Source organism: Chelmon rostratus, chromosome 17, assembly GCF_017976325.1.
Source record: "Chelmon rostratus isolate fCheRos1 chromosome 17, fCheRos1.pri, whole genome shotgun sequence".
Taxonomy (NCBI): Eukaryota; Metazoa; Chordata; class Actinopteri; order Chaetodontiformes; family Chaetodontidae; genus Chelmon; species Chelmon rostratus.
Window position 1 is genome coordinate 17,953,273 of NC_055674.1, and position 17,890 is coordinate 17,971,162.

Genomic DNA, 17,890 nt, shown 5'->3' on the forward strand with positions numbered 1-17,890 from the left:
TATAATTATGTCATGGAAAAGTGTTTTTTACTCTCGGTGATTAATTTTAAGAATTTCCAAATATACAAGTTTCAAACACAAGACTTGTCTCATAGAGTCTGTGTGTGTTATCTTTAGCATATCCTACATAAAGATTCCAAACAAAATAGTACTATATTACCAGTTTTATCACAATCATAAATACAGATTGTACCAAGAAAGTGGGGGAAAAAATGGGCCACTAATATTGTCACTTCAGGCCATTTAGTTTAATTTTGAACACATCAGCTAGAGTACTCCAGCTTCAAAATACTCTGAAATGTATTTGACAGCGACAACTGGAAGAGTGCATCCTCATTATGTGATAGACGGGAAGGACGAGTCTCAGACATCTACAAAGCTAAATATTTAATGGCAACATTTCACAGACAGATCTGACCTCTCCAGTATCTTCTTGACTGACACACCAAGAAAGCAACAGAAAGTAATTTACAGTCTTTGAAAATTAATCACATGTAATGTATACTAGAAAGAATTAAACACATACTGCTTCAAAACTGGACAACCGAGTAAAACCCGTCACAGAGCACAGAAGAGTCTGGATGCCACCACGATGGTTAAAAACCAACAAAAATACCAACATGACTGATAACTAGTTTATTGAAATTGGTATGGTATTTTAGTTTTTGTCTATCCCTGATTTAATCACAAGTGTTTTTTTTTAGTTATTTCGGCGAGGAAGACCTTTTCTCAGGTTGAAGTCAGGAAGGGTTGTGGCGAGGATTTGCTAAGGACAACTTCACTGTGCCGCCTAACTGGACAGACATGGTGTCTACTGTATTGTGTTGTTTTTTTCTATATTCCCTTTTATCTCTACAGTCTGTACACACCCGGGAAAATCCAAAATGAGGTACAATGTAACTGAACACACATGTGTGGACCTTAAACACAATGTACCTCTCAGTAATGACAATGTTGCTTAATGTCTGTCAATTGGTCTTTTTTTAGGTCTTTCTTTCTTTGTTTTGTTTTTTTGGAAGGCAGGGTAGGTGGAGTTAAACTGGAGAATAAAAAAAAAAAAAAAACTCAAGATATCCAAATAGGCTGGCATCAAAAGACGTCATTCATTCAAAAACCCTACACATCCTGCTTGATATGGCGTCCCCCACAACATTGGATAAAACAACAAATCACATCGCACTTCCTTCCACTGGTCCATCTCAGCAACAAACAGGTGACATTCGGATACCACGAAACCGAAAACAAGATGTTGCTTGTCCATGAATTTCAAGTTCAGAGAAGTCATGTATATCAAATGTGTAAAAATCAGTTTCATATGAGAGGACGCGGGCGGCCTGCTGTCAAGGCGAAAAACACAGTTTGTATGTGAACACTGAGAATGCAGTTATATGTTTATGAACAGTGTATTCACGCTAGACATGAGCTATATCTTGATGCGAAAGGCAGTGGCCTGCGAGCTGGGGGGCTCAGTGGTGGAGGCTGACTGGGTGGTGGACTTGAACAGAGCTTTGAGGATGGTCTGGGGGTCCACCTCTGGAGTGGGCTGAGAGGAGGCTCGCTGCCCAGAGGGGCGAGCTAAAGAGGAAGGCAGACCGTCTTTTTTTGTACCGCCGCCTGTGCCTGGAGTGTCACTGAGCCTCCTGTAGGAGTCAAGGAGAGAGGGGGACGTCAAACACAATCATTTTCATACATTCCTTAGACTCAAGTGGACTGTGCAAACCAATCTCATGCTGAAGATAAACTAGCCTTTTTTTTATTTAATCAAAACTTATTGTGAATGGTCAGTTAGAAACACTGTATCCATAGCTTGAACTGAATAATCCAATTCCCAAATGTGTCATCTGTGTAACTGCTTCCAAGACAAATCCTGGCAGTCAATGCTTATGTATTTGAAATAAATGAATTTGCATGAATTTCAGTCACTCAGGTTAGAGGCAAATTACAGCTGACAGGAAATATGTTAAATAAAGCATGTGCATGTAAACACAGTCAACTGCAGATTAAACTGAAATGAAGGAATGAAGCCTTACAGCGTTACTTACAATAGAATGGGCTGATCAGAAGTGATGACATTTCCCTGAATGTGAAGGTTACACTTCATGGGTTGGCCTGGAGGTGGAAAAAAGAAAGAAAAGAACAGATGATACACAGAAATACCCAAATTCAGTCAGTTAACCAGTCTACTTAATGGCGGTCTCAGTGATGCTGACTGCATCTGACATGGCTAACGGTAAACAAAAACACAAAGATAAACAATGTCCTGACCAGCAAACTAGTCATCGACCTGCATGCAAAACAGGAGCACAGAACCCAGAGATACATCTGATGTGTGCGTCCTTGCCACTGGCACTCACCGTCCAGGCAGCGGTTATTGTACTTCCTGTATGCGCTCACGGCGTCCTCTTTACGTACAAACACCACTTCAGCCACGCCCACCTTCACCAGTCGTGCTCGCTTCAAGGCTCCACACACACAGAACAGCTCCTGTGGACAAATAGATGGGGAGTACAAATACACACTGAATGAGTCATCACAGCACCACTCAGCACATCATTGAATAGCAAATGTAACAAAGGGTTAGTGGCAATCAGTGTGATTTACTCACAACTATGTCTTCCTCAGTGACTCGGGGATGCAGGTTGTTCACTGTTATTTTTGTCCCCTCCAAAGGACTGAAAGCAGGCTACAAAGAAATGTGACACCATATGATCAAGCATAGGCAATGAAAATGCAATCAGTTACAGCTATTGTAGTCTTGCCACCATCGAGTGATTAGCTCACAAAAACAATTTGGGGATTCTTTTCTACTACCAGCAGAGAGTTTGTGTTATGAAACACTTCACTGACTGCTTAGGAAAGCCCAGGAAGCACCATGTTTTTTTCTGTGAATAGTTCTACCTGTTAACTATCAAGTTTGATTACTAAGGAAAACAGCAAATAATGACAGGAGATCAGCATCCAGATCAACTGTCTTACTGTAACAAAGTGAGAGAGGAGGGAAGCTTAATGGGACTAAAAGTAGAGGAGAAGAGGGGATTAAATTCTTTGAGCGGAATAAAATGTCAATTATTTCAAAAACAATTTGAAACTTCCGTGTTTTTGATTTTAAAAATTACTTAAGTGCTTATTGACAAAATGTTTGCAATAGTGTCATTGCTTATAAAATGATTATCGCCTGTGGGACATGATGGGGAAGTGAAGGAAAAAGTATTGTAAGCATATCTAATCTACTGGCTTGCTAAAATATCAAATCAACATTAACTTAGTTGGTTTCTCTCAATTGGCTTGATGACAGCACTAAATAGTAAAATTGAGGTGGAAGGGGGGCCATAATGAGCTATAGATGCAAGCAGGGATCTTTACCTGAGGGGGAGTAGGAGCTGTTGTGCTGGTTTCTGTTGCACTTTGCTGCAGAGTCCTGGAGACTGGTTGTAAAGCTGCAGCTGAGGACCTGGCAGCAGCCATGCTGGTGTTGGGCCGGGTGGGAGCCACAGGGACAGGAGGACACGGTGCTGTGTATGCATCATTTTTAACCACCTTGGTGATTGGGGCTGACATGGAGAATGTGGAGCCCAGTGCACCAGACTGTACAAATTTAAGGAATGAAAAGTTTAAGTCAACACAAGAAACAGACACTGGATTGTGCAATAATTCAAATAGGTGTTTTGAGTCCGTGTTACACTACGTAAGGTCAGGTCAGCTGTTGTAAATCAGCTCTTACCCGTGATTGTAGCATACTATTAGTTGTAGTGATCTTAATTTGTTTACTGGAGATGCCATCATGCTCATTTGAGACAGGCTGTGGGAGACAAAATAGTCTACTTTAGCACCACGTCTTACAATTTTAGCCATTACATGAGTAAAACATTGCGCTCTCTTTCAGAGGAACATCTCCATCAACACAACAATTACTCAATTTGCAATGTGTAAGAGGAACAACAGCTCTACCTGTGTAGCTGCACGTATTCCACCTGACATCCCTACTGGACGCTGCTGTGAAAAGAAGCATCACACATTAGAATACAATAAGCATGTCAATATGCTTTTATACTCCAACAAGTATGCGTACAAGGAGGCTGTATCACTGGTCTTCTCTGGACAAAGATACTTATTCAGCCTCACCTGGATGGTCTTGGTAATTTTTAGGGGTGGTGCAGCAGCTGACTGTGTCTGTGTTCCTCCGATGCTTCTCTTGAGGCTCAGCCTATCACGAGCATCCATCATTCTCTTATTACTGCTCAGCTGCGGCGTTGCACTGCCCCTCACAGTCAGTCCTTGTACATTAGGGCCAAACTGCCTTGTGTTCACACCAGCAAGATGGTTGCTAGTGTGAATCTGTATCTGTGGCACAAGCGTCTGGCTCTGTAGTTGGTGTGTTACAGCTGTCATTTGCATGGTCTGTGCAGGGACACCAAACTGACTCTGCCCCTGTTTGCGTGAGTTGATCATCTGACGAGCATCCTGCACTCCGCCTGCTCCTCCCCTGCCACGGATTTTGAAGCGAGCATCTTTCTGACCAAGCTTTTCTCTGGCATCTTTCACTTGAAATCCTGAGGGGAGACAAGAAGATGATTGAGAGTGAATTTAATGTTAATCTCCAAATCATAACACTCTGTGATCAGTTGTTTTTTTCGGAAAATAAGCCAGTAGTGGTCTAATAATTTTATTTGTTGGGGCAATAATGGTGGCCCTTACCTGCTCCTCCTCCAAGCCGCTGCCTGACATCGTTGACACCAATCTTTTGTCGGGCATCAAAACTCTTGCCAACTCCTCCTGCACCTCGTCCGAACATGGGGCTGGGAGAAAGAAAAAAACAGTTTCCTTAGATTCCTCATTAGGATTCTGTAGACAGTGCTTCATTCCACATTTGTAGGTTTCCAAAAAACTCATATAAGTATATACAGTAATGCTAATCAAAAGCAAAGAATCTTCTAACCTTTCTAATTATTTCTTAAATTATTGTTATTCCGAAAGTGAAGGGGTAACACATTCAATGGCCGACGTACTTAGCTCAATCTTAGGAGACAATTTCTACAACAATTAGCGTTGAGTTAATTAAGGAGGAAAAACACAAGAAGTTATAAACATGAATTTGGACAAGCTACCACCATATTTTAACCCCGTGCTTCCAGCATCCACATTTGTTCAATACGTGGTAACTTAAGCTAGCAAAACCCTGCTTGGCTGCCAACGTAAATATTAGCTCGCTAACTAGCTATGCCTAGCAAGTGAAGTTACAAACACAAGCAAACTGGTCGCAGTTTCTTCAATATCTGCTTAATCTCGACAACCGAACACTGGTGTGGTTAAAAAACGGGCTTTGGTGTGTATTTAAACCGCATTTCCAAATTTGGCGATGAATGGCTTCATACGTAAAGGCCTACAGCTAATGCCAGCTACCTAGCTTAGCGTTTGCGATGTACTCGCTGATGGCTCTAAAGGGCTAACGCTAGCTTACGATAGCGAACTAGCTACCAACAGCTCTCAAATGTCGCTATGCTTTTCGAAATATTATTGCAAGTCGCCATGTCCTTAATAACCGAAAATAAGTCAATGCAGTGATAGTTTTAATACCGTTTAGCTGGTGCCTTGAGGTTAATACCGCGCTGTCGTATCACTTCATCCAAAGAGACGTCTGCCATTTTCTCACACTGCCTCACAGCGCGTGCGTGAGTGAGTAGTTGTAGGGACGACTACGGAAGCTGATTTTGGCCAGAACGCAATCTGGCTGCCATGAATTGACAATAATTTAGTCGTTTAGTGTAATCTCTGTTGTATTGTGCTTCAAACTCTGGAATTAATATCGATGAGGGGTCTGAACAACCATATTAGATCAACAACGTAAATTCCGTTGTCTGACAACCTAAACATCTGCGATCGATTACTCTTGGCAAAATGCAAATCTTACCCATGAGCCTTTGCTTTTGCAAATTCTCACAACAAACATTATGTTTTTTTTCTCAATAATCAACCCATCGTCAATAAGGCGTTTCACGTTGGATCCTCATATAGCATGGTTTAATGTCCACACAAATGTTGTTCAAAACTAAAATAGACTGCTGCCGGTAAGACATAGTTGGCACCCTAACAAAGGACCCTCGGACACTGTAAATATATCGGTCTTCGACATTTGATTCGTTATGCCTTAAACTGATGAGTAAGGAAAATAACGACGCGGGGTGACGCCCGCGTTCTCGTCAATTTACGAGATGAATTTTTGAAGGGGTATAGGTCTGCTTGCTGAGGTGACTTGCCTACTTTGCGAGATGCCTCGCGGGACTAGGACCTACCCTGAACCCTAAAAGTGTTAAAAGAAAAGTACAACCAGATTAAGCTTATGTTGTTATTGCAGAAAAAAAACTTTTACAGGTATCATTCAGAAGACACTAATACCAGTACGTCTTCGTGTGAACACATACATTCCTCTTTCTTGCTGCAGTGATATCACGAACTGCAGCCTCACGTATTGAAAAACACCAAGAGTACACACCAATTTCCAAGAAATCATTTACAGAATAGTTTTTTCTATTGCATTGGTGCGCGAAGGTACATGGGCTGAAATGCTTCTTAAGTAATGGAAAACACTTGATGAGTTTGTCTTTTGTGCTGTATCAATTTTTTTAAGTTTGACACTTATTTTCCTGAATATTATGTCATGTTTTTGTGCCGAGGGTTCACACAACAACAAAAAAGAAGTACATTGCAGTAAAAACTCCAAGTCCCAGGATGCAGTTGGGCAGGCGCTGATCCAACCTGCTGGGTCGATGCCCGCGAGTTGTTTTTATCACCGCCGCCTCACGTCGCTGTCTCGCGGATCCGTTAGAGGAGAAATGGCTGCAGCTCTGTCCCGTGCCCTCAAATTGCCCGGTAAGATGCGCTTCACGTATCTCAGATACATTCATGAGCAGAGGGGACAATCCGGCAGACGGTGCGGGGAAGCCACCATCACACGGGTCTGGGTGATGTGTGAGGGTCGGCTCCGGCTGCTCCGCTCTCCATCATGCGGTCGATTCATCTGATGCGCTGATTTGACGCTCACACACGGCGAGCCTCTGTGCCGTGTCATCCCCGCTCCGTGAGCGTGTTTTATTCAGGATGTAACCGCAGATAGTCCAGGTTTTCCGTGTCTGTGTTGTCTGTCTCAGCGGCTCTGCTGTCCTCTGCCTCCTCGCTAGCTGCTAGCTAATGTTAACCCGACACCAGCTGATGCTCCGTGCTGCCGGACAGTGAGCAAGCGAACCAGACGATAAAGGCTAAATGTTGTTCTGTAGATGTCATAACGTTACTCATGGAAAACAAGTAATGTGCATCAGTTCTATATTATTCTAATAGCATTTAATTTTTAATTTTTCTTTAGTTTTAGATGAAGAGGAGTTTAATTTTCAGCAGGCTGCAATATTTATTTATTACTTTCTTTAAATCTTTAAATAACATTTATGTCGTCATTACAATATTTATCATAATAATTCTTATTATTGGTAGAATAAAGATTGTTCAGAACAGTAACTTTATTCTTATTACTGCCCTCTGTAATGAGGTAAACGACAGTATATGCAGCAAATCGTCCTGTTTATAGTTTTTTATGTGCCAAAAAAGATGATATAAAATATCAATTAATTGTTGTAATTAAATGGAATTCTTAGTATAAACTAGTACTGAGGAACAGTACTTGAGTAAAATGCATTATTGGCTATTAAGCCCCTTACCTACAGAGGAAGGCACTGTAAAATGGCCAAAGTACAGGAAGGAGACAGCTATAATGCAGCAGTACTGCAGACTATATCAGTAATTAATAGTATCAATACTATATCAGCAGAGTATCACCATGCATCAGTCTCTTGTCCCACGTGCTCTGACTTGATGATCGTCACCAGCAGCCTCTGTGTCTCTGCAGGGAAGAAGGGCTCTGACCTCGGCGAGTACGACCCTCTCACCCAGGCGGACAGCGAGGACGAGAGCGAAGAGGATGACCTCGTGCTCAACTACCCCCGCAACGGCCTCGGCAGGGACGGCTGCCTCAGCGCAGGCTCCTCGAAGCTGCGGAGCGGCAGATCTGGAAGGCTCGTGGGGGCCGAAGACGAGGCGCAGGAGGGCGAGGAGGACGAGGAGGATGACGAGTGGAGAGAGCGGCTCCCAAGCAAATCCAGGCAGGACAGGGACGACATGAAGGGCGTGCAGTACTGGAGCCACAGGGACTCGGGCAGGGACAGGGCCGGGGAGGACAGAGGGGGGGCTGGGCCACTGGGGGGCGCCGGGCTGGGGGTTCATAGCACCGAGGCAGAGGAGAAGAGGATGAGGATGAAGAACGCTGTCCGGAGTGCGTTTTTCCTGGTGCCTCTGGTCTGCGCCACTTTGCTCGTGCTGCTGTGTGCGTTTCTGATCCCGTGCCGGAAGGAGCTGGAGAAGAGGCTGCAGTGGGAGAGAGCACTGGGAGACACAGGAGGTAAAGAGAATAACGGCAAAGATAAAGCACACTGAGATAAAAAAAAAATAAAGATAGAAACAGAAGAAGAGTTCCACCAGATGTTGAGTCAGTATTAAAGGTGTGTTTGTAAGCTGTCACATCGATAATAATGCTCACTTTACTAAGGCTTGCTCTGGAGTCTCTGTGGCGAGACAAAACCTGGCTCGCCCGTTAATTATCCTGCTGTAATTATACAGGATTGTGAGCCTCACTCCACCTACCACATGTTCTGCTCCAGCGTGTGCTGTGAAAGCACGCAGACCGGTGGGCGGTGTTGATTCTTGCCTTGGTTTCTCCGTCTAGATGCCACTCCACCTGCGCTGGCGTTGTGGGATGTTGATGGCGATTCAGTGGAGGATGTGCTTCTGGCTGTGACTGAATGGACCAATGACACCCATTCCACGCAAGGGAGCAAAGGTACGTGAGGGGTTCCTTGAAAAGGCATGATCGCTTCATCCCGATCCACCTCAGTCTCTCATCCTCTCTCTGGTTTTTAGCAATTAATTCCGTCCTTCCTTCAACCCAGTTTACAGCGTGGTGGCCCTGTCTGCAGTCAGCGGCCAGGTGCTGTGGAGGAAAGTCATGTGGGAGCCCGTGATGTCCATCCAGTGTGGCCTGCAGCACAGCAGCCAGCCGTCAGCCGTGGTCCTCCTCATCAGCAAGTCCATCGTCTTAGCAGTCAATGGCACCACAGGTAAGGAGCCGAGCCGAGCTGATTTCTGCGCCGTTTCCTGTGTGAATAACTGCTTAAGAGTAAGAACCATGATTGTTCCAATTAAAGCATATTCCTAACCGTGAAACAGTTAAAGTGAAGCATTTTCCAAGCTTTCAAGACTTGCAAACCCTGTCACATGCAAAAAGCCAAAAAATGCTGAGGCCTTTGCCTTGTAGAACAAAGCCAATGAGGGGAGTTCACCTGTAGCATTCAAACCAGGTCAAAGAGGTTTCCTTTCACTCCTCAGGGAAGAACCTGTGGTCAGCCCAGCTGAAGAAAATTGAATCCCAGGCGCTGTTACTTCCAGACCTCCAGGGAGACTCGGTCCCAGATCTGCTGATAGCCACCCTGCCTGCCAATGAGGTCTCTCCCCTTTTTTCCCACTTCTGCACACACATGAAGTTAGTTGCACTGAGGCATTCTTCGTCTCATCACACTGTAACTGATCGGGGTTTTTTAAAGGGTTAAGGAGCATGGTCGGCTTAACTGTGCCTCTCAGTAGTATATGAATAACGTCACTCTTCACCTTCTCCCTCTCCCCCATCTAAAACACTGTATTGTGTTTGATCGTGTTTCAACGTGACACTGACGTGACTGTGGGCTGACAGTCGGCAGATCGTGTTTCCAGGCCTTTGCATTCAGCGGCTCCATACCTGATTCAGCCGTATTCGTTTTCAGGTGCTGGATCTCTCCCTGACCTTCATCTGTGGGCTGACGGGGGTAACGCTCGGACAGCCCGTGCCTTTCAACCTCAGCCCTCAAGGGAAGCTGATTGGTCCTTTGCTGCACGAGACACAGCAAGGGGCGTATTACATCCTCTTTGGACTAGGTAAAGGAATCAACCAGCGATGTAGAGATTTTACAACAGTTTGGCTGTAATAGTTAAAGTTATTTTACAATACGTATAAATCATTTTATCAAGTCTGCTTCTTTTCCATCAGGTAATGTCGTAGCCGTCTCTCTGCGTGATATCTACTTTAACGCCACCGGCAAAATGCCCGCAGCTCCGGCACTACGCAGGACGGATCCGGGCTGGGAGGGACTGGAGAAAAACAACTTTTCCTCCTTAGTGCACATTTACAGGTAGGCCTCGGGGGCCGGCACGTGTTCTCCAGCCCCGCTGTGTGTGTCTGTTAAATATTAAACCTTCGGTCGGCTGGTGCGAAGGGCAAACTGTTCCAAAAGCTGCTGCCAGTGTGATGATTTTACTTGGCGGTGTATTCAGGTGAAATGAAATAGGCATTGTTAGGCTTGAGACACAACAAGGGGCATCACTCATTGCCTCAAATGTTTTTTCTATACACACTTTAAATCTGTAAACGGTTTGCTTTGCAGCATTCTTCATTATCTCACATCAAGTCACATGATCTTGCAGGTTCAAGCTTCCTAAAGGATTTTATATCATAGATAGATAAAATATTGTTAGATTGTGGAAATATTCATACCATATTGTCCAAAAAAAGGCATCATAATCATTAATAGATGTACAAATTTGTAGGCATGTTAATCAATGAATTACTGGGGGAAACATGGTCTGCGTTTTCCTTCAACAGTTGGTTTATTTTGAGCATTTATGATGATGTAAGTCAAAATCACACCTTTGCTGTCTTCTGTCCAGAGGATCTGATCACGTGGATTTCCTGCTCCCTCTGGTGGCTGGTTTTGACAACAACCACAACAGCCTGGACACTGTTTCTAACCTCAATGCCACCAGAAGCGACTGGGTGGTGGTGTACAACTCCAGCAAGCTGTCAGTGCTCAGACAGAAGGACAGACGCAAAGAATGGACCTTCAACTCCGCTCCCATTCACAGGTGAAGCCCCGCAAATCACCGGGTCACCGCTCAGTCGCTTATTACACGTCCGTTACTGCCAATGCGAGGTTATCAAAGCTGTTTTGAACCGCTGGAAACAAAGCTAGGTGAGTATCAGAATGTTGAGACATTTTCTTAAATGGTTTCTTTGCCTGTTGCAGCAAACCAGCGGCAGGACACTTCAATGATGATGGAGTCCTCGATCTTTTCATCCAGCATTCAGCAAACGGCATCATGCAGGTGAAACAAACAGTCCCTCCATACGAATGAATGCAAGCATGCTGAATGAATCTTTCTCTGGTGTGTGCATGTTGAGTATGTGACAGAAGTAAATAAGACGTAGAGCGTCGAGGATGCATCTTTCACTGACCTGTGTTTGCTCCGATTGGGTCATTTTTCTCCTGCTCTCTGTCTCTCAGGCACAGGTTGTTGACGGGGCTGACGGGCACCTTCTCTGGACCGAAGAGTTCGTGTTTCCTTGTCTTGATTTGGAAACTTCGGTAATCGCCACCTCAACTGGCCAGTCAGCTTTCCTCTTCTGGGCCAGTGAGCCAATCAGAGCGCGGAAGAATGTTACCAAGACGACTGTGAGTCTGAACTATGAATCGTGCACTAGGCTTATTTTACGTTCTTGTCTTTGGAGGCATTAATGACATACTTGTGTGTGTGAATAAAAACCTGTCCACACTGGCTGTGCAGGTGGCACCAGGTGTTGCTGCAGCGGAGCCGCTCATAAGGAAACTTTTCCTGTTACACCCTGCGTATCCCACAATCCTCCTGGAGCTCTGCAGTACCACAGACACCACAGTCACCTCTGCAGGTAAAAGTTCAAACCTTTATCGCTTGCTGTCCAAAAGTCTGAAGACCAAGCTGTCTTGAAAAGTGTCTCAGTAGTAGATGAGAAAAAGATGGCAACATTGTAATTACACAGTAGGACAGGGGTGGGGAACCTCCGCCCTCCGAGACCATTTGATCCGGCCCACGAGGCAATGCGGTCCTCTGAGTAGTCTCTGAATGCAACACCCATGTAGCAGTTGATATCACATCAATCATGGTGACAGTCAACAAAAGAAAAGTAGATGTAGAGTGTCGCGCTTCCAAAAGCAATGGACAAACAATTAGTTTTTTTATTGAAGTAAAACACAAGCCGTTGTGTCTAAGTTAGTTTGTCTCAGTGGTGAAACAGGCAAATCTCCAGACTCATTACAACTACAAGCAGATAGGTAATTCAACATATTGCAGTTAATGTGGGCCCAGCTGATGTGCCCGGCATCCTACAACGTGAAATCAGCGAGCTGCAAAGCAACAACCTACTGCTGAGAGCAGCACTTATCAAAACTGACACTCACAATCCTGGAAAACCAGTAGCATCATCATCATCATCACGACCATCTGACTTCAGAAGCATTTCTAGCCATCGCAGATGTTATTGAGATATTTGTGTTTCCTAATGACTGCAGCCCCCTCCCTGTGTGTCCCACCCCTTTAAAAAAGCGTATGAGTACGGCCCTCAAAGAGGTTAAAAAAATTATGATAGGTAACTGGTTCCCCACCCCCGCAGTGTGTGATGCTCATGCTCCAGTAATACTGATGTTTTACCTCCTGTTTCCTCCCACTCCATCTACGACAGTGAGCTACCAGAACCACCAGAAAGACGCCACCTACATCACCGTGTCCTCCCAACCCACGCCTAAGTCTGAGCCCAGTGCTCGGATAGTCAAGAGCATGAGCCTCAGAGCTGCCATCGCCAAAGGACAGATCGTCAGACTTGGGGACGCCAACAAGCCCGCGGAGCCTGTTAAACCTGGCGCCTTCGAGGTCAACAAGTTCTTCAGGCGTTTGTCCTTCAAGCACCAGGTGAGAAGCATGAGCAGCGTCTCCTCGAGGCTCGCCTCCTCTGATGTGAACTGAGGGTCAGTTAGATTGATTGCACACAGTAATGAACCTCTCTCCACTCTGTTTAGTGATGAGCCACACCGCCACCGCCGCAGGAAGCAGCAAAGCTGGAAGGACTAGTCCCAGGACGAGAGGGAGGAAAGTCGTGGACAGCTCTGCACTAAGGACACACTGAGGAGACGCGTCTTGTTTGGTCCACAAAGTATGAATATCTTTTGTTACTTGAAAGAGAGCTCTTTTCTGTAAAAAAGATTCACGGTAGGTAGAGATTTTGTCTGTATTCTTTCGGTTCATATCCTGTTTGTACATGAAACAGCTTATTTAAATTATCTCTGAGGGACTCTTTAATATTCCATTGAGTGTTTATGACTGTTTGGACTCGATGGCAGAAGAGGAACTTTATACTGGAGTTTATTACAGACAGTGAAGCACAATAACGCCGATGAAAGAGCATGTAAATGTGTTTACAGTATGCATCACTCATTGAACTCTTCCGAGGCCAGTATATTCACGTGTAACATGCTTTTTTTGTTTTGTCATGAAGCCACTGATAGTGTTTTCTTCAGCACTGTAGGGAGCCTGTAAATATTTAATGCTGTACAGTATTTATTGACTTGCTTTTGTTGAGTTGTGTTGGATTTTTTTAATCCAAAACTGTTGTTTTCTCAGAATATGTGGCTGCAAAAGATTACTGCATTTAAAATGTAAGCTGCAACTTCACATGTCGCAAGAGGAAGAATGAAAACCATTTTTTTTCCTGCATCATGTGTCTTTTATTTCAACCTTTGTGTCGCTCTGTGGAGAATTGTATGTGGAGAAATTGCGGCTCACGAGTTCTTATTAGAGATGCCGCAGGGGGGCGCTGTTGCTGCTCCGCGTCCAAAATTAGCTGCCGTTTTCCGCATTGCTGCTGCTGCGTCAAACGCTGTCAACATGGCGTCGGCGCTCGGTCGCCTGGCCAGGCTGTCGGCGCTCAGGACCGGGCTCACCTCTCGGCTGACCCCCTCCAGCGGGCCGGGGAGGACGGTGACTCCGGGCCGGACAGCCGTGTGCACCCCGTCCGGCGCCATCCTGCCCAAACCCAAGAAGGTGAGTGCTGCTTTCAAGGCTCGGGTGTGGCGTGTGTAAATTACAGCTCTATCCGCCTCGGACGAGCTGCCTCACATGAACTAACTTAGTTGTTTCTATGGTGGGGTGTGTGACACCGGGGAAGCAGACCCCCTTCGGCCTCGTTCGGATTGCTCTGGTCTTGGTGCCCTTCTTGTATGTGGGGACTCTGATCAGCAAGAGCTTTGCTGCGCTGCTGGAGGAGCACGACATCTTCGTACCCGAGGACGACGACGATGACGACTGAGGGGTGTGAAGCCTCCTGGTCCTCAGGTATCACCGGTTTGGATTGTGGAAAACCACACACACACTCTAACAGCTTATATGATGTAAGTGCATGTGCTATTAATGGAGACAGAAATGTGGGCTAACCAAGAAACACTGTTTTGTTTTTAGAAAATTATTAATTTTTGCAGCTTTTCTTTAAATTGTGCATATTCTAGGCAGAATGCAACTCTGTCAGCCTCTAAAGTGTAAGATAGCATATGCTCCTTAAAACAGGATAAAGGCATAAAATGAAACCAGCACTCAAGCTTTTCTTTTTCCCCCGCAGGTCATCTTGTTTGTCACTACCGCTGGGACGAGTCCGTGAGCCTCCGAGCACATAAATGCCTTCCTGGTGTCCCCTCTGCTGTGTTGTTAAGTCTGCGCTGGGTTCAGGGTTTTTGCTGTAGTCCACGCCGATAGGGGTGTCCCAGGCTGCTTACATCGTACTGTATCTGCATGCACTACTGAAGTCTTAATAAAGGGAATGATGATTGTAAACTGCAGCACATGGCTAAGTTTGTGCGTTCAAAACAGAGATCAGTCCATCAGGCACACGAAATGCGATGTTGGTGCTTTCCCTACATATATGCATTTGAGTGAATGTAACACATAAGCTTTGCTTTCTGACACAAGGCTGTCCCAAACACTACTTTGAATAGGGAGCTGAATAAGTCACAATGCATATATACTCATAAAGTTCATAAAATACCACACCAGTTACTCCATACCATTTTAAAGGGACAGTTCATCCAAAACTAAATAAATCTTCTATTTCTTCTGAACAAGTGTAAGTCTGTCCATCATTTTGGTTTGGAGATGCCAACAGCAGCATCTCTCTTAAACAATAACAAAAATACATGTTGCTGTGAACAGCTTTAATACGAGCTACTTTCTATTTAACTCTTCACCAACTTCTCTCCCTGCAGGATAAGGAGGAGCTGTACACTGTCTGCGGGTTAAGGTGTAGTGCGTTTTTGCTTGAACTGTCCCTTTAAGATAACCCCAGTGAAACTCAGATTCTGAATGAAAGACACAATGTGAGTGTTAAGTGTGTATTTACAGCAAAGGGGAACATCTGTCACACTGGACACAAGCAAAGACGGGTCAGAGGTCAGCAGGCAGAGATACAGTTCACGGGTCGTGGCCCTTGTAGAATTTGGACAGGAAGTCAGTGGGACGAGGTTCCTCGGTCTCGTGGAAATAGCGCATTACGTGGGTCTTCTGCTTCCAGACGTGGATTGTTTCCTCGAGTTCCATTTTCCCCTGGAGATTAAATGACACACAAATGGAAAATGTTTCAAAGCATCCTGGAAGACACGGTATAGTGTTGCCCTGAGTAACAACCTCCATCTTCATTCATTCAACTGTGACTGGCTTTTGGATACACCAACACTGAGATGAGGTACTGAGCAGCCTAAAAGAGCTGACTTCAAAGACAAAATTACTAGCTGCTTCAATTAGTAAATTAAACTGATTATGGTTGATGCAGGTCACAGATCAGTGAAAGGCTCTTTACCTTAATGACCAGTATGTCAATCACACGTGGGTCGGTAACGTGCTTATTTTTGTCGAACATCTCCCTCACTTTGTCTCTTCCCTGGCGCGTTGTGATGTCCAGCTGAAACATTGCCACTGTAGGGAAAGAGACACAAGATAGAAACAAAACATCACTCCACCACATTAATTTCACCTGTGAACTCATTTATAAATCATCTTCACTTTGAAGGATGAGACTGGTGATGTTCTAAGTATTTCTTACTGTCAACAAAACCCATGAGACCACCCATGAGAAAACCAAAGCCAACAGGGTACCGGTCCATTTCTCACAGTGCAATAAAGTGAGGCTCAATTACAAGTTTACACTATTCCTGGATAACAACGGAGGTCTATATAGCAGAGGATCAGGCTTTGGCTGCACATGCAGTGTTTGATAGGGGGATAAATCCATTGTTTGGTTTGATCTTAACATGACATCGGTTTCTCCTGCCTTGACCTGAGTTAGGTCAATAAGGTGGACAGCTCCCAACCTGTGAGCCTGTCAGCACAATGTAAACCAACTCGTTTGAGCCTTCCATGAATAAAGTGGAGCTAAACGCAAACAGACATTCTACATGAGATGGTCGAAGTCCTGAAATAGATGGATGCACAGAGGAGTGCACCCTCGTTTATTTAAAACCATTATCAGTGTAGGATAGTTGTCGACATTCAGAAGCCAATATCAACAACAGTCTACCTGCTAATGCAGGTGTTACCCCCCGATACTGATGAATATTGACAGAAATAAATATCAGAAGGTATGAACGCCTGCAGTTCATGGCTTTCCCATTGTTCAGTTCACGTTAGTTTAAATAGAAATTTCAACGTTTCTGTCAAATGTCAGGGAGCAGATAGCGCCCAATAAATTTCTTATGTTATGGTTAGCTGGGTATTTACTAGCGGCTAATGTTAGTCATTATGTTGAACCTACACATAGACACGACCTTGACGCTGCCGCTGCTTTTCCTACACTTTAGAACCACCACAGCGGACCGACGTACCTGTGTTGGGTACCTCTCGGTACCACGCTCGGTACAGCTCCCGGACCCTGCGCTTAGCTTCGTCCAGGTCCCTGCTAAAAATCGGTTTAACAACTTTCGCAGCACCCACTGCTGCCCGACTGGCCGTTGTGGACGCCATGACTACTCTCGTTACAGCGTTTCCGGTCGTACTTACTCTATGGTGTCATATTGACAAACCTATGGTGCCACCTAGTGGCCGAGCTGCTGACAGTCCATTCAAATCAGTAGTTAACGAACATAACACAATTCATTGTTGACAATGTTTTTGTGCAATGAAGTGTAATTTTATCTTACAGTTAATTTTACTGTAAAACGACAGTGTGATGTCAACTATACCGACAAGGGAATAACCAGGTAAATGAATAAATTTGACTAGACAGGTGAATCTTATTACAGAGGCAACACAGAAAGGTTGTTAAAATATGAAAAAAAGGTTGCTATTGCTTAGCGAAATGATCATTATATCCTCTAAGTGCATATTTATCTTTCTCAAGTCTCAAGAAAATCATCACATCCTTTAGCCAGGCAGACCGAGATGGTGAGGTAGGATACGACCCAGCCAAGAGTGGCAAGCCACAATAATGTCTCTTTCTCTGGGGCCATAGAAGATAAGCTTGGCAGCACTCCAAGAACTGCCAGGAGAGGTCAAGGTTGTGCCTTGATCTCCAGGACTTTAGCTGGAATATCAGAAACATAGCACTAAAAATTTCGAAGTTTGACACAAGCCAAAAACACGTGTCTGCTTCAGTACAACCACAGCAGTTGCAACTTGATCCATGATGTGGAAACATTTCAGATAATCCTGTGGACAACTTTAAACTGAATGAGACAAAGTCTGGCACAACAGTAGAGCTGTTCACCTTATTCAGTGTGCCTGCCCACCAATCCTCTGTTTAATTAATCTCCCATTCACTTTCCCAATTAGTTTTAATTACATACACAGTCTAAAAGCGAATGGTAGAGATCAGTCCCTCACAGTGGATGTGTTTCTAGTACTTTTTCCCATAATGTCCTACATTGAGGTGAGGGTATGGAGGGAACTGTTTAAGCACAAAGTGATGGATCTGAAA

The 17,890-nt window shown here is 44.6% G+C and overlaps 4 protein-coding genes and 1 non-coding gene across 7 annotated transcripts; 3 read left to right on the forward strand and 2 right to left on the reverse strand.

Annotated features, from left to right (window-relative positions):
• Window positions 1-372: 372 nt before the first annotated feature.
• On the reverse strand, window positions 373-5,648 carry poldip3 (polymerase (DNA-directed), delta interacting protein 3). 2 transcript variants are annotated; one of them, XM_041957302.1, is made up of 10 exons: window positions 5,575-5,648; window positions 4,696-4,796; window positions 4,123-4,550; window positions 3,949-3,990; window positions 3,722-3,799; window positions 3,364-3,585; window positions 2,606-2,683; window positions 2,355-2,484; window positions 2,043-2,109; window positions 373-1,640 (listed from the first exon to the last, which is right to left on the reverse strand). In XM_041957302.1, exons 1-10 carry the CDS (start codon window positions 5,640-5,642, stop codon window positions 1,424-1,426), a joined length of 1,431 nt encoding a protein of 476 aa, XP_041813236.1. In that variant the 5' UTR covers window positions 5,643-5,648; the 3' UTR covers window positions 373-1,423. The 2 variants fall into 2 exon arrangements, with proteins under 2 accessions (XP_041813236.1, XP_041813235.1); XM_041957301.1 differs by having other exon boundaries at window positions 3,949-3,993.
• A 492-nt stretch (window positions 5,649-6,140) lies between these two features.
• LOC121621539 lies at window positions 6,141-6,293 on the forward strand. The gene has a single exon (XR_006007650.1). It is a non-coding gene; the product is annotated as a U12 minor spliceosomal RNA (small nuclear RNA).
• A 537-nt stretch (window positions 6,294-6,830) lies between these two features.
• On the forward strand, window positions 6,831-13,650 carry fam234b (family with sequence similarity 234 member B). The gene is made up of 13 exons (XM_041957296.1): window positions 6,831-6,867; window positions 7,895-8,443; window positions 8,768-8,881; window positions 8,991-9,158; window positions 9,427-9,542; window positions 9,858-10,008; window positions 10,121-10,262; window positions 10,798-10,992; window positions 11,154-11,232; window positions 11,412-11,579; window positions 11,692-11,812; window positions 12,623-12,849; window positions 12,957-13,650. Exons 1-13 carry the CDS (start codon window positions 6,831-6,833, stop codon window positions 12,957-12,959), a joined length of 2,070 nt encoding a protein of 689 aa, XP_041813230.1. The 3' UTR covers window positions 12,960-13,650.
• A 133-nt stretch (window positions 13,651-13,783) lies between these two features.
• Window positions 13,784-15,007, forward strand: LOC121621025 (essential MCU regulator, mitochondrial-like). Of its 2 annotated transcripts, none has more exons than XR_006007600.1 (3): window positions 13,784-13,977; window positions 14,105-14,324; window positions 14,549-15,007. XR_006007600.1 is itself a non-coding variant. In XM_041957323.1 (3 exons), the coding sequence occupies exons 1-2, from the start codon at window positions 13,822-13,824 to the stop codon at window positions 14,240-14,242; spliced, it is 294 nt and encodes a 97-aa protein (XP_041813257.1). In that variant the 5' UTR covers window positions 13,784-13,821; the 3' UTR covers window positions 14,243-14,268; window positions 14,549-15,007. The 2 variants fall into 2 exon arrangements, 1 of the variants encoding a protein (XP_041813257.1); XM_041957323.1 differs by having other exon boundaries at window positions 14,105-14,268.
• A 293-nt stretch (window positions 15,008-15,300) lies between these two features.
• On the reverse strand, window positions 15,301-16,950 carry ndufa6 (NADH:ubiquinone oxidoreductase subunit A6). Its single transcript, XM_041957317.1, has 3 exons — window positions 16,800-16,950; window positions 15,779-15,894; window positions 15,301-15,525 (listed from the first exon to the last, which is right to left on the reverse strand). Exons 1-3 carry the CDS (start codon window positions 16,936-16,938, stop codon window positions 15,394-15,396), a joined length of 387 nt encoding a protein of 128 aa, XP_041813251.1. The 5' UTR covers window positions 16,939-16,950; the 3' UTR covers window positions 15,301-15,393.
• Window positions 16,951-17,890: the final 940 nt, after the last annotated feature.